Here is a 15,915-nt window from a genome sequence, read left to right on the forward strand (position 1 = left end):
AAGAAGTCAAGTTTCTAGATCGGTCTATACGGCAGCTATATCAGGTTATTTTGAACCATACGTAGCACAGATGTTGGAAGTAATAACGAAACACGCAATGCAAAATTTCAGCTAAATCGGATGGGGATTGCGCACTCGATAGGCTTTGGAAGTCACGATCCCGGATCGGTTTATAAGACAGCTATACCTGATTTTGGACCGATTTAAACCAAAACCAGTAAGGAAAGGCAAAAGTCAGGCGTTGCGACTATAAAATACCCTTTAACTTGGATACCAATTGGAATAACAATTTAGAACCATGTAAGATTTTCCTACCATAGGACAAACGATTTTGATTTCCACATCTGCAAAAGGCCATATCGGATAAAAGATTATATCAAAACCTGTGCCAATTTTAATGACACATACTGGGACATCAAATAGAGCATCTCGCGACCTAGATTGTAGAGATGTGACCAAAATTGTGGTTTTTACAGCCTTAAATGTCCATATCCATATTGGAGGCCACCGCAGCGCAGAGGTTAACATGTTCGCCTATGACGCTGAATGCCTGGGTACGAATCCTGGCGAGACCATCAGAAAAAAATTTTCAGCAGTGGTTTTCCCCTCCTAATGCTGGCAACATTTGTGAGGTACTATGCCAGGATTATGGATTCTACAGCCTTAAAAGGCCATATCGGATGAAAGATATATATGGTAGCTATATCTCAATCTAAACCGATTTTTATGAAATTTTGCACACATATGAAGACGTCATATAAAGCACCTCATGCAACATTTTGTAAAGATGGGACCAAAATTGTGACTTCTACAGCTTTAAAAAGCCAAATCGGTTGAAAGATATATATGGGAGCTCTATTTAAATCTGAACCAATTTTTATGAAAATTTCCAGATAACAAAACAGTCCGCGCCAAATTTTGTGCAGATCGGTTGAAAATTGTAGCTACTACGGCCATTTAAGTGCAAATTGGGCGATACATATATATGGAAGCTATATCTAAATCTGAACCGATTTTTATGAAATTTTGCACACATATGGAGACGTCAAATAAAACACCTCATGCCAAATTTTGTAAATTCAAATAAAACACCTAGTGCAAAATATTTTTAAGATCGGACTAAAACTGTGGCTTCTACAGCCATAAAAGTACATGTCGGATGAAAGATATATATGGGAGCTATATCTAAATCTGGACCGATTTCTATGAGATTTTGCACACATATGTAGACCTCAAATAAAATACCCAATGCCAAATTTTGTGAAGATTAAATGAAAATTGTGGCTTCTACAGCCTTAAAAAGCCATATCGGATGAAAAATATATATGGGACCTGTATCTAAATCTGAACCTATTTTTTTCAAAATCAATAGCATTTGTCCTTGGGCCAAAAAAGTGACATGTGCGAAATTTCGTGACAATCAGACAACAAATATGGCCTGCACTTTGATTACAAGAATACATGGACGCACAGACGGACAGACCCTGTACCACAGTGGTGGTGCAGTGTATAAAAACTTGTTGACTTATTTCCAATTTTTTGCCGTTTGGCCCACTGTGCGTATTTCAAAAGGCATCAGCTATGTCCTGTCAGCTCCATTAACAAAGGATTTGGATTATTTTTTAGTCCCTTCTAAGAACACATTTTCTTATGTTAGCCATCTTTTAATAAATTTTGCATTTCATTACTGGTATTCTCACACAAAAATTTATCTTAAATCACATTACGTCTAGAAAAACCTATTAAGTAATGTCTAAAAATCTAAATCTCATCTTGTTTTCTTATTTCAGCTATTGTAAGTTTTCCCAAAACTGCAGCATCCACTAAAATCGGGAGATTTGCAGTGGGTTGTCATTCGTGTTATCTATCACAGAGATACCCTTGTGGTATTTCTTTGCCCAGAGGAGTGACAATTGCCGTGGCTGGCACCCATCATCCATCAAAAACTCCACATTATCGTTGTGACCAACTGCACTGCAATCGTCGTTTTGCTTCCATTAACAATTACATAGAAGCAGTGAAACCCTTTTCTATCGCTGCTGTCTTGACGGTTGAGGTGGAGGTAGAAGTGGTGCAACATAAAACCTCATCATCATCATCATCATCATCATGTCAGCCATCATGGACGATAATCGCATTTTATGGCTTAAGTGCACCATCTCCAATATGTTGGGTGTATATGAACCAGAATTTGTCAATGCTGTTATCTATGATAATATGAATGATTTCAAGAGCTTTCTCGAGGACAAGTACACCAAAAACGAGGATATCAATAAAATCGTTCTCTACGTATGGCGCACCTTCTACGACAAACTGGTCGAGGAGGAGATCACCGTATTGGAGGAGGGTAAGTTGAACCAACAATCCAACAAAGTGGATGGTTGATATTTGCCAAAGACGACGTAGGGCGGGCGGGCTGGCGGGCCGGATGATGATGCTTTTCTGTTTTCCCAACAGATTGCGCCAAAGAAACTTTAATTGAATTTATAAGTAAATATTGAATTATTTAGAAAAGCTGTACTCGATATCTCATTTTTCTCAATTTCATTCGATTCTTCGTTTCGATTGAAGCGATTCGTTTAAATTCGTTTCGTCCTGATTGTGTTCAACACTCTTCAACACTAAGATCTTCTGACTGACAATGGACGCCTGGGTGGAGTGACTGCTGTCATTGCTTCAAGTGATGCCACTTGAACAGGAAGATTTTGATAAGAATTGATTTTGTTGTTGTTGCTGCTTTACCATGAAATTGATAGTAATTATTTTCGATGAGGACACCAAAGTGTTTGCATCTCTTGTAGAAGAATTTATTTAAAATTTCTAAAATTGAATGTTTTACTCAAAAGATGTCATTAATATGCAGGGAGCAAGAGAGAGAGAGAGAGAGAGAGAGAGAGAGAGATACTTGAATTTACATAAGAACGCTTAGTTTGATTTGGCGTCATTCCATTTGGCAAACAAAAAAAAAACTTCTTTAGCTCCTTAAAAAATCAATTTTGTTAGCAGTATTGACTTTTATCGTAAAATAATAATACAGTGATGATTGTGGCAAAATTAATATACATTTGTATGCAACCAAATTGATTTGTCTTAAATTTTGTCTTAAAAGAAAATTTGCCTAGCAGCATGCATAAATTGAGTCGTCATATTGTTTGATAACTTGCCGAAATATTGATATAAGACCCTAAAAAGTACAAAGTATTGATCGTCTTGATATTCCAAGTCGACTTTGCCATGTCCGCCAGCCGGGCCAAATCTTATATACCCTCCACCATGGATCGCATATGTTTAGTTTCTTTTTCCCGTATCTCTTTTAAGTCAAACATATGATAAAAGAAAAAACTGTCATGATATTTGGCACAACCGTTGGAAGTCATAACAAAACACTTCTTGCTAAATTTCAGCCAAATTGTATAGGAATTGCGCCCTCTAGAGGCTAATTAAGTCAAGACCCCAGATCGGTTTATATAACTGTTATATCAGGTTATGGACCGATTTGAACCAAACTTAGCACAGTTACTGGAAATGATAGCAAAACACCTAATACTAAATTTCAGCCAAATCGGATGAGAATTGCGCCCTCTAGTGGCTCAAGAAGTCAAGATCTAAGATCGGTTTATATGGCAGCTATATCAAAACATGGACCGATATGGCCCTTTTACAATCCCAACTGCAACTACAACTACACTAATAAGAACAAGTAAAAAGGAATTAAGTTCGGCCGGGCCGAATATTGTATATCCACCACCTCGGGTATATACGTAAACCACATTTCATAAAATTCATGTGAAAATTGCATACCTTACCGATTTGGACCAAATACTAATAAGTTCAAGTCGTTGTTCAATTGTGTATAACAAAATATTGGTCTTTTTAGTAGCTATATCTAAAAATAAACCGATCTGAACCATATACGACACGGGTGTCGAAGAGCCTAACATAAGTCACTGTGTCAAATTTCAGTGACATCGGATTATAATTGCGCCTTTTATGGGGCCAAGATTTAAAATCGAGATATCGGTCTACATGGCAGCTATATTCAAATGTGGACAGATTTGGGTCATAATGCAGAAGTATGTCAAGGGGTTTAACTTAACTCACTGTCCCAAATTTCGGCGACATCGGACAATAAATGCGCCTTAAATGGGTCTAAGACCCTAAATCGGAGGATCGGTCTATATGGCAGCTTTATCCAAATCTGGACCGATCTGGGCCAAATTGACGAAGGATGTCGAAGGGCCTAACACGACTCACTATACCAAATTTCAGCAAAATCTGATACTAAATGTGGCTTTTATGGCCCTAAGACCCTAAATCGGCGGATCGGTCTATATCCAAATCTGTACCGATCTGAGCCAAATTGACGAAGGATGTCGAAGGGCCTAAAACAACTCTCTGTCAAAAATTTCAGCAAAATCGGATAATAAATGTGGCTTTTATGGGCCTAAGACCCTAAATAGGAGGATCGGTCTATATGGCAGCTATATCCAAATCTGGACCGATCTGAGCTAAATTGACGAAGGATATCGAAGGGCCAAACACAACTCACTGTCCCAAATTTCAGCAAAATCGGATAATAAATGTGGCTTTTATGGGCCTTATACTCTAAATCGGCCGATCGTTCTATATGGGGGCTATATCAAGATATAGTCCGATATAGCCCATCTTCGAACTTGACCTGCTTATGGATAAAAAAAAGAATGTGTGCAAAGTTTCAGCTCAATATCTTTATTTTTGAAGACTATAGCGTGATTTCAACAGACAGACGGACGGACATGTCTAGATCGTCTTAGATTTTTACGCTGATCAAGAATATTTATACTTTATAGGATCGGAAATGGATATTTCGATGTGTTGCAATCGGAATGACAAAATGAATATGATTTGAATCGGACCATTACTTGATATAGCTCAGCAATTCTTTTCTCGAATCCTTTGTTTGCCTAAAAAGAGACACCGGGATAAGAACTCGACAAATGAATGGCAAATACCGTGGCACCTTAAAATTTAAAACACATGTTTGAGGAAGTTGCCACATTTCACGAAAGTATTTATTTTCTTCATGCTTTGGCGACCGACCTCGTAGCTTTCACTTTTACATGTATTGTTTATTTACACTTGGTAGCTAAAATTTTGGACAAATCTTCACGAAAGTTGGTATTGATTAATTTATTTCACTTCCTTATTACACTAAAATCGGTTCAGACATAAATATAGCTCCCATACAGTATATTGAGCTAATTTGGCAAAGTCCATCAAAATCAGTTCAGATTTAAATATAGCATCCACATAACGATAACGCGGTTTACACTATAACATAGTCTGCACTGCTTGTTTTTTGGATTGCCTTTATTTGTTTATGATGTTCGTATGTTCTGCCATGAATGTATGGGAAAAGCATCGAGTTATGCACATTGGGTGCATAAATTAACAATATCGCCAATTCCTGCCAAATTGTATTCAAGTGTGTATGACCTTATATTTATATATCCGCCTATGAAGCTTAAGGCCTGGTTTCAAACCCTGGCGAGACCATCAGAAAAAATTCAGCGGTAGTTTTCCTCTCCTAAAGGTGGCAACATTTGTGAGATACAAGGCCAAGTAAAAACATCTCTCCGAAGAGGTGACACAATGCGGCACGCCGTTCGAACTCAGCGCCCCCTTATCATTAAGCTTAAACTTGAAGCGGACTGCGCACATTGATATGGGAGAAGTTTACCCCTGTTCCTTAGTGGAATGTGCAAAATCAATGGGCAAAATTTGCATTTGCATTACCCTTATACAACAGATATGGCTCTTATTTATTTTGAACATACAAATCTCTGAAAAATACCCCAAACTGACCAATTTTATAACTCGGCTCACAAGGAAGAAAAAAATCGCTCGATTAAACCTGTAATGTTTTCGCATGCCATATAATATTCCCTCATACTATACGAAAGTGTACAACTGAAACAAAGAATATTTGAAGCTGCGAAATTTCCATAGTTTCTTTTATTAGATAACTGTGGCTATTCTGCTACCCTTAATAGAACTTTATGGTCGAATTTAATTTAGAAATGTCATATAAACAGGCATAAAGCAAAGTTTAGCTCACTCACTTTAGTCGACGCTATATTTGTGGACACAAATCCCCTGCTATAGTTTAAGCACTTCAACGAAAAGATAAAGCCAAACGTTAAGCACTATCCCTTCAACGCTGCCACTCTGACAAATGCTGAAGCGAACAACTTGGGATGCGTTTACGAATGTGAATGTGAAAGCGTGGCAATGCGTCCAGTTGAAACTTGCCAACAAAGAGCTCACCCACACCGACACACACGCTCACACACACACACTCTTGCAATCATAGAACACAAAATGTGGATTAAGTGCGGAGTGAAATACGATGGCACAGAAACTTTTTCGAGACTTCTCAAACTGGCGTTGAGTTGACATTGATGCAGCAGCTTAGGAGAACACCGTTCAGCCAAGGGCCACGTGCAGGCACAGCATTATACAGAAAAGAACGGAACAGGACAGTGCGAATACGACATCATGTTTTACGTTGTGTTTTATTTCGCCAGAGTTTCAGTCAGGGACTGGCCCTGTCTCTCTCTGTCCCAGTTTCAGTTTTGGTTACCAAGTGATGCTGCTGATGAAGTGCTTGTGGTTGTGAAGGATTTGCTTGTATTGTTTTGCTTTGTTTCACTTTTGTCTTTTGTTTTGCTTTCCGTTGTACGAACGGATAAACAGAGAAATTCAAACAACGAGGCAAACTAAGTTTTGATTAACATACGAGGTGGGATTAGCCAATGAGTTGTCATAAAGATTAATAAGCATTTCTGCAGAATAATACATCGATTATTTGATCACCAGTAAAAATAGCAAGCAAAAACGCATTAAATTCGGCCGGCATTAACTTTGGATACCCACCAACTCCAGCATATATAACCAATGTGGATTGTAAATTTGCCCACAAAGACTTTCCAACTAAAAACAGAGACAACCTTCTCACATATCAACCAGTAAGGAAAGGCAAAAGTCGGGCGGTGCCGACTATATAACACCCTACACCACCTAGTGCATGTAATACTTTTTATATGTAGAACTTATCTCGAAATCCAGTCAGACATTAATTTGGATACCAATTGAAATGGCAATTTAGCACCTTGTAAGATTTTCCTACCATAGGACAAAAGACTTGTATTTCCACATCTTTAAAAGGCCATATCGGATAAAACATTATATGGGAGTTATTCGAAACCTGTGCCAATTTTAATGTACACATACTGTGGCGTCAAATAGAACACCTCACGCCCTAGATTGTAGAGATGTGGCCAAAATTGTGATTTTTATATTGGAGGCCACAGTAGCGCAAAGGTTAACATGTCCGCCTATGACGCTGAACGCCTGGGTACGAATCCTGGCGAGACCATCAGAAAAAGAAATTTTCAGCGGTGGTTTTCCCTTCCTAATGCTGGCAACATTTGTGAGGTACTATGCCATGTCCATGTAAAACTTCACTCCAAAGAGGTGTCGCACTGCGGCACGCCTTTTGGACTCGGCTATAAAAGGAAGGCCCCTTATCATAGAGCTTAAACTCGAATCGGACTTCACTCATTGATATGTGAGAAGTTTGCCCCTGTTCCTTAGTGGAATGTTCATGGACAAAATGTGCAATTTGCGATTTGCAAAAGTCCATATCGGATGAAATATACACATTGGAGCTATATCTAAATTAGGACTGATTTTAATGAAATTTGCGCACGTATTGGAACGTCAATTTAAACGTCTCATGTATAATCGGGCGAAAATTGTGGATTCTACAGCCTTAAAAGGCCATATCGGATGAAAGATATATTGGGTTGCCCAAAAAGTAATTATCGGTAATATAGTAGTAATATAGTCGGCGTTGACAAATTTTTTCAACGACTTGTGACTCTTTAATTGCATTCTTTCTTCTGTCAGTTATCAGCTGTTACTTTTAGCTTGCTTTAGAAAAAAGTGCGCGAAATTTTGTTGACATTTGTTGGTTTGGCGTCAATTTTAATATGGGTACCACATGTATTGAATGAAATTCATTTAACAAACCGAAGAATCAACGCTTGTGATACACACTTTAAACGCAATTAAAACGAATCATAACTGGAGATGAAAAATGGATTGTTTACAACAACGTTAGTCGAAAACGATCATGGTCCAAGCATGGTGAACCAGCTAAAACCACTTCAAAGGCTGATATCCACCAAAAGAAGGTTATGCTGTCTGTTTGGTGGGATTGGAAGGGTGTGGTATATTTTGAGCTGCTTCCAAGGAACCAAACGATTAATTCGGATGTTTACTACTGACAGCCATCAAGGAGAAGCGACCAGAATTGGTCAATCGTAAAGGTGTCATATTCCCCCAGGACAACGCTAGACCGCACACATCTTTGGTCACTCGCCAAAAACTGAGTGAGCTTGGCTGGGAACTTTTGATGCATCCACCATATAGCCCTGACCTTGCACCATCAGACTACCATTTATTTCGATTTTTGCAGAACTCCTTAAATGGTAAAACTTTCGGCAATGATGAGGCTATAAAATCGCACTTGGTTCAGTTTTTTGCAGATAAAGGCCAGAAGTTCTATGAGCGTGAAATACTAAATTTGCCAGGAAGATGGAAAAAGGTTATCTCGAAAATGGCAATTATATATTTGATTAAAGTTCATTCTAAGTTTTATTAAAAATGCATTTACTTTCTTTTAAAAAGAAATTACTTTTTACGCAAACCAATATATGGTAGCTATATCTAAATCTAAACCGATTTTTATGAAATTTTGCACACATATGAAGACGTCATACAAAGCACCTCATGCCAAATTTGGTAAAGATCGGACCAAAATTGGGGCTTCTACAGCATTAATATTGGGTTGCCCAAAAAGTAATTGCGGATTTTTTAAAAGAAAGTAAATGCATTTTTAATAAAACTTAGAATGAACTTTAATCAAATATACTTTTTTTACACTTTTTTTCTAAAGCAAGCTAAAAGTATCAGCTGATAACTGACAGAAGAAAGAATGCAATTACAGAGTCACAAGCTGTGAAAAAATTTGTCTACGCCGACTATATGGAAAATCCGCAATTACTTTTTGGGCAACCCAATAGTTCAAATCGGATGAAAGATATATATAGGAGCTATATCTAAATCTAAACCGATTTTTATGAAATTTTCCAGATACATTAAGTGCAATAACAAAACAGTCCGTACCAAATTTTGTGTAGATCGGTTCGATCGAAAATTGTAGCTACTACGGCCATTTAAGTGAAAATCGGGCGATACATATATATGGGAGCTATATCTAAATCTGGACCGATAATTTTGAAATTTTGCACACATATGGAGACGTTAAATAAAACAACCCATGGCAAATTTTGTAAAGATCGGTTAAAAGTTGTGGCTTCTACAGCCTTAAACGTCCATATCGGATGAAAGATATATATGGGAGCTATATCTTAATATGGACCGATTTTCATGAAATTTCCACCTCAAATAAAATACCCAATGCCAAATTTTGTGAAGATCGGACGAAAATTGTGGCTTCTACAGCCTTAAAAAGCCATATCGGAAGAAAGATATATATGGACTATATATAAATATATATATAAATATAGTCCGATCTGAACCATTTTTCGGTCCTATGTTAGAAGGCGTAATACTAATTTATGTTTTAAAATTCAGCGAAATGGGATTATAAATAAAGCTTTTATTGGCTTCAGACCCTTTATCTGGAGATGGGTATACATGACAGCTAAATCTAAATATAATCCGATATGGACCATATTTGGGTCAGATGTCTGAAGGCCTAAAGCTACTCATCGTTTAAAATTTCAGTGAAATCGGATGAAAAATAAAGCATTTATGGGCATTAGACCCTTTATCGGAATATCGGTCTATATAGCAGCTATATCCATATATGGTCCGATTTGACCCGTTCAAGAACTTAAACAGCGCGCATCAAAAAGACGTAACTGTACCAAATTTCAGCTCAATATCACAATTTTTGAAGGCTGCAAAATGATTACAACAGACGGATGGACAGACTGAGAGACGGACAGACACACGGACATCGTTAAATCGTCTTAGAACTTTACGACGATCCGAAATATACATACTTTCTAGGGTCGGAAATTGATATTTCGATGTGTTATAAACGGAATGACTAAATGAATATACCCCCTTTCCTATAATGCTTACCCTTTGACGCTGAGTTTCCTGCCTCGTATAAAGTCTGTATTGGGTGGCCTCTATCAGCAGAACATTTGCAACACGACCAAGCGGCACTTGAACATCCTTTCTGTTTGACTTTCAAGCGTTGATGTTGGAGTTGCACTTTTCGGTTTTTTTTTTTCTGGAAGTTCCCTTAGCATTGCCATGTCCGGCTCCGGTGTGACAAAACACTTGCTATTTCCGTGGGGACTTCATTTGCTAACAAAAACATCGCTATTAGCAACGGCTGCAACCAACAGCACAATTCTCAACATGCGCCGCTCTGTGGTCTTTGTGTAAAAGTTTGTATGCTCACCCCTTCATTACGACTAGGTTTTTATGATTTACATTAGACGCTTCAGAAATGTTCTATCTTGCTGCTATGGAAAGCCGCTGTTTGAGCAAAAAACATTGTTCTCGAACAGTTTTATTTTTCTTAATGCTAAAAATTTTAGTACTTGGAGTGTACTTACAACTTAGCTACAGAAAATAGAACTAAGCACTAAATCCGTGGCTGTGTTTTGATGTCTGGTACTAGCCAGTTTAGAATCACGAATTTTATCTTAAATTATGCTGTTCTTGTTGTCACCAAAAATTTTTGAACATAAGTTCACGATTTTTTGTAGGCCTCATATGCAAATTTGCCTTCTTGCACTCCTTTAAGGATCAGGGGACAAACTTCTCACAATGAGTGCTGTCCGATTCAAGCATTAAGTTTAATGGTTAGGGACATTTTTTTTTTTTTTTTTTTGATTAAATGTTTTAATATCTCACATATTTCGCCGGCATTTGGATCCCCCGATTTTACTTCTTGAACTTCTGGGGGGTGTGACTTTTAACAGACTTAACTGAAATTTTGCATATGGTGTTATTTTATGTCACTTTTAGTCTACGCGCGATTCAATATGTCTTCTTGAGCTTCTGGAGTGCCCAATTCTATCAGAATAAGAAATAATTGCTTTCGATACCACTCCCCTAAGTTGGTAAGTTGGTTTATGTCTGGTATTGTGTCTCCACCTAAGTGCCGGTATCTGTTAGACTCGAAAGCCGGGCAATGACAAAGAAAGTGCTCCAACGTCTCATCATCTTCCCCTCATGCCCTACACATGCTATCACTTTCCCCATCAATTTTACATAAGTGAGCTCGTAGTGCTATGTGTCCCGTTATGATAACAATAGCTATGCTTACCACCTTCTTGCTTTCTTTCAGTAATAGTATCGTCTTCTCACGACCTTTTCGCTGTTCAACGGACCTTTTCGCTGTTCCACAATATTGCATGCGCATTCGTCGCCCACTTCCTTAACTCGTCGTAACCTATTGATCGTCGTAAAAATCTAAGACGATCTAGCCTTGTCCGTCCATCCGTTGAACATCAATATATTGAACTGAAACTCTGCACAGATTCTTTTTTTGTCCATGGGCAGGGTAGATTCGAAGTTGAGATATATCGGACTATATCTTCATATAGCCGCCACACAATATTCCTAGACAGAAAATTTTTCCTTTTTGTTTTGACTGAGCAAAGGGCAATCAGTCAGTATATTGAGCAGCTCGGTCGAGTGCAGTTGGTAAACTCGGAAAGTGACAGTTTTCTAAACCTCGCCTTATGGCTAGTTGAAAACTCATGTTTTTCGCGATTACTTTCTCAAACACTACACACATTTTAATAATCGCATTAAACTTTTATTAAAATTGTTACATAAGTTGCGGCGAAATGTCCCACTGAATCAAATCAGCAAAATCTATCTGCTTCAAAATCTATTATCTAAAAAAAAAGTAAAAGGGTGCTAAGTTCAGCCGGGCCGAATCTTATATATCCTCCACCATGGATCACATTTGTCGAGTTCTTTTCCCGGTATATCTTTTAGGCCAACAAATGATAAAAGAAAAGAATTGTAAAATTTCAGCCAATTCGAATAAAAATTGCGTCCTTTAGGGGCCCAAGAAATAAAATAGGGTTTATATGGGAGCAATATCAGGCTATAGACCGATTCAGACCATAATTTACACGTATGTTGAAGGTCATGAGAGAAGTCGTTGTACAAAATTTCAGGCAAATCGGAAAATAATAGCGACCTCGAGAGGCTCAAGAAGTCAATATCCCATATCGGTTTATATGCCAGCTATATCAGGTTATGGACCAACTAAAACCATATTTGACACAGTTGCTGGAAGTCATAACAAACCACTTCTTGCAAAGTTTCTGCCAAATCGGACAAAAGTTGCGCCCCCTAGAGGCTCAAGAAGTCAAGATCCCAGATCGGTTCATATGGCAGCTATATCAGGTTATTTACCGATTTTCACCATACTTAGCACAGTTGTTGGATATCATAACAAAACAGGTCGAGCAAGATTTCATTTCAATCGGATAAGAATTGTGGGCTCTAGAGGCTCCAGAAGTCAAGACCCTAGATCGGTTTATATGGCAGCTATATCAAAACATGGATCGATATGGCCCATTTACAATCCCAATCGACCTGCACTAATAAGAAGTATTTGTGCAAAATTTCAAGCGTCTAGCTTTACTCCTTCGAAAGTTAGCGTTTGTGGACAGACAGACGGACAGACGAACGGACATGGCTAGATCGACATAAAATGTCACGACGATCAAGAATATATATACTTTATGGGATCTCAGACGAATATTTCGAGTAGTTACAAACAGGGAATAATAATCACGAAAAACCTTGCGACAAGTGAACATAGTACCAGTTTTTAAGTACAACCAGTAAGGAAAGGCAAAAGTCGGCCGGTGCCGACACCTACACCTACCCCATAAGTACAGAGTGGGAACTATATCTACTTACGAACCAATTTTAATGAACCGGATGTTTTCAGATGAGTTATTAAACAATCCGTATCAAATTTCGGGCAATTACGTTCCAACTGTAATACATACGGTTAACAAATGCCAACATAATTGCTACATCTAAATCTGAACCGGTTTTGACCAAATTTCTTTGATATTGTGGTAGGCATCGAGGAAAGCGTTATGCCCAATTTCGGCAATATTGGTCAATAAATGCGCTTGCAGTGGCTCTAGAAGTGAAAATCGGGCGATATACATATATGAGAGCTACATCTAAATCTGAACCGATTTCTATGAAATTTACCAGTACCTTCCTGTTAAATTTCGAGAGAATCGGTTAACAAATGAGCACTTTATTGCAATATTTCTCAAAATCGAACGAATATATATATTGGGCTATATCAAAATCTGAACCGATTTCGACAAAACCTTATGGATTTTGTGGAAGTCGCCGAGGAGGACGTTCTCAGAATTTTGGGAAAATTGTTAAATATATGCACTGAATGTATAACTATTGCGTTATTACTGCAAATCGGACGAACATATATATGGGAGCTATATCCAAATCTTGTCCGATTTTTTCCAATTTCAATAGGATTCGTTTCTAGGTCGAAAAACATGCCTGTACCAAATTTGAAAATGATCGGATGAAAATTGCGACCTGTAGTTTGTACACAAATTAACATGAACAGACGGACGGACATAGCTAAATCGAATCAGAAAGTGATTCTGAGTCGATCAGTACACTTATCAATGGGTCTATAATTCTTCCTTCTGGGTGTTAAAAACAAATTCACTAACTTATAACAACCTGTAGTGGTGTAGGGTATAAAAATGGTGATACATCCAGTGAGAAAAATCATTATAGCTACAGACAAATGGTTGCCAGATACAAGACAACTTTCCAGGCACATATATTGTTTGGTATCATTTAAGCGATAAAGAAATATCCATCCCTCTTTTGCACGTATCATCATAACACAAAACATAATGGTGCTATGCATAAATGGAAGACTTTTAATATAATTGTGCATCGTAATACCGAAATAAATTCAATTAAACTCTGAGAGATTAAATAAACGAAATAAATTCTGACCACTGCTTATAAGTGGTAAATATTTGAGCTTGGGGCCGGGCTTCAATTGGTTTCTGTCCTCATCAACTATGTTCATTTGTGTAAATTTTTAGACACATCCATGGTGGTGGGCTCCCAAGATTCGGCCCTGCCGAACTAAGCTCATTTTTATTTGTATTAATAAATATTGTATTCGTTACAATAAAAGAACAAGTAAAAAGGCGTTAAGTTCGGCCGGGCCGAACTTTGGATACCCACCACCTCGGGTATATATGTAAACCACCTTTCATCAAAATTCGGTGAAAATTTCATAACTTATACTCATATACCTCATACCGATCTGAACTATATAGGACACGGATGTCGAAAAGACTAACATAAGTCACTGTGTCAAATTTCAGTGAAATCGGATTATAAATGCGCCTTTTATGGGGCAAAGACTTTAAATCGAGATATCGGTCTACATGGCAGCTATATCCAAATCTGAACCGATTTGGGCCAAGTTGCATAAACATGTCGAAGAGCCTAACACTAAGCACTGACCCAAATTTCGGCGAAATCGGACAATAAAGGCCTCTTTTATGGCCCCAAAACCCAAAACTTAGATATCGGTCTATATGGCAGCTATATCCAAATCTGGACCGATCTGAGCAAAATTGAAGAAGGACGTCGAAGAGCGTAACAAAACTCGCTGTCTCAAATTTCAGCGACATCGGACAATAAATGCGTCTTTTATGGCCCCAAAACCTAAAACTTAGATATCGGTCTATATGGCAACTATATCCAAATCTGGACCGATCTGTATGATATTGCAGAAGTGTGTCAAGGGGCGTAACTTTACTCACTGTTCAAAATTTCGGGGACATCGGGCAATAAATGAGCATTTTATGGGCCCAAAACCATAAATCAAGAAATCGGTCTATATGGCAGCTATATCCAAATCTGAACCGATCTGAGCTAAATTAACGAAGGATGTCGACGGGCCTTACACAATTCACTGCCCCGAGTTTCATCAAAATCGGATAGTAAATGTGGCTTTTGTGGGCCTAAGACCCCAAACCGGAGGATCGGTCTATATGGCAGCTATATCCAAATCTGGAGCGATCTGAGCCAAATTGACGTAGGATGTCGAAGGGCCTAACACAACTCACTGTCCCAAATTTTAACAAAATCGGATAATAAATGTGGCATTTATGGGCCTAGGACCCTAAATCGGGGGATCGGTCTATATGGGGGCTATATCAAGATATAGTCCGATATAGCCCATCTTCGAACTTAACCTGCTTATGGACAAAAAAAGAATCTGTGCAAAATTTCAGCTCAATATCTCTATTTTTAAAGACTGTAGCGTGATTTCAACAGACAGACGGACGGACGGATGGACATGGCTAGATCGTCTTAGATTTTTACGCTGATCAAGAATATATATACTTTATAGGGTCGGAAATGGATATTTCGATGTGTTGCAAACGGAATGACTAAATGAATATACCCCCATCCTTCGGTGGTGGGTATAAAAATGAGAATTTGGCTATGAAACTCTGGGTGAGGGCTAAAATTTTTCTGAGGGCTTTGCCCATATCCATAGGCCTATCTACGCTTATAAGTCCACATATAATATTTTTATGTCAGTTCAGAGAATCTTTAATATTAAAATTTAGCTTGGATAAGCAAAAGTTAAAAATGTTTTCAAATTGTTGGCAACTTCACAGATGCCACAATATTTCGTTCTGGCGACAAGTTTAAAGACAATGTGACCTATGAATTATTTATTAATATTCATCACTTTATAATTTATGG

The 15,915-nt window shown here is 38.0% G+C and overlaps 1 protein-coding gene across 1 annotated transcript in view; it reads left to right on the plus strand.

Moving 5' to 3' along the window:
- Window positions 1-2,098: 2,098 nt before the first annotated feature.
- Window positions 2,099-15,915, plus strand: part of LOC106080427 (dynein axonemal heavy chain 10) — a 239,264-nt gene continuing 225,447 nt past the window's right edge. Inside the window, 1 exon segment of the mRNA XM_059362518.1 lies at window positions 2,099-2,347. Coding sequence (XP_059218501.1) covers window positions 2,110-2,347 — 238 coding nt within the window. The 5' untranslated portion in view covers window positions 2,099-2,109.

The sequence above is a fragment of the Stomoxys calcitrans genome, chromosome 2 (genome assembly GCF_963082655.1).
Source record: "Stomoxys calcitrans chromosome 2, idStoCalc2.1, whole genome shotgun sequence".
Classification (NCBI taxonomy): Eukaryota; Metazoa; Arthropoda; class Insecta; order Diptera; family Muscidae; genus Stomoxys; species Stomoxys calcitrans.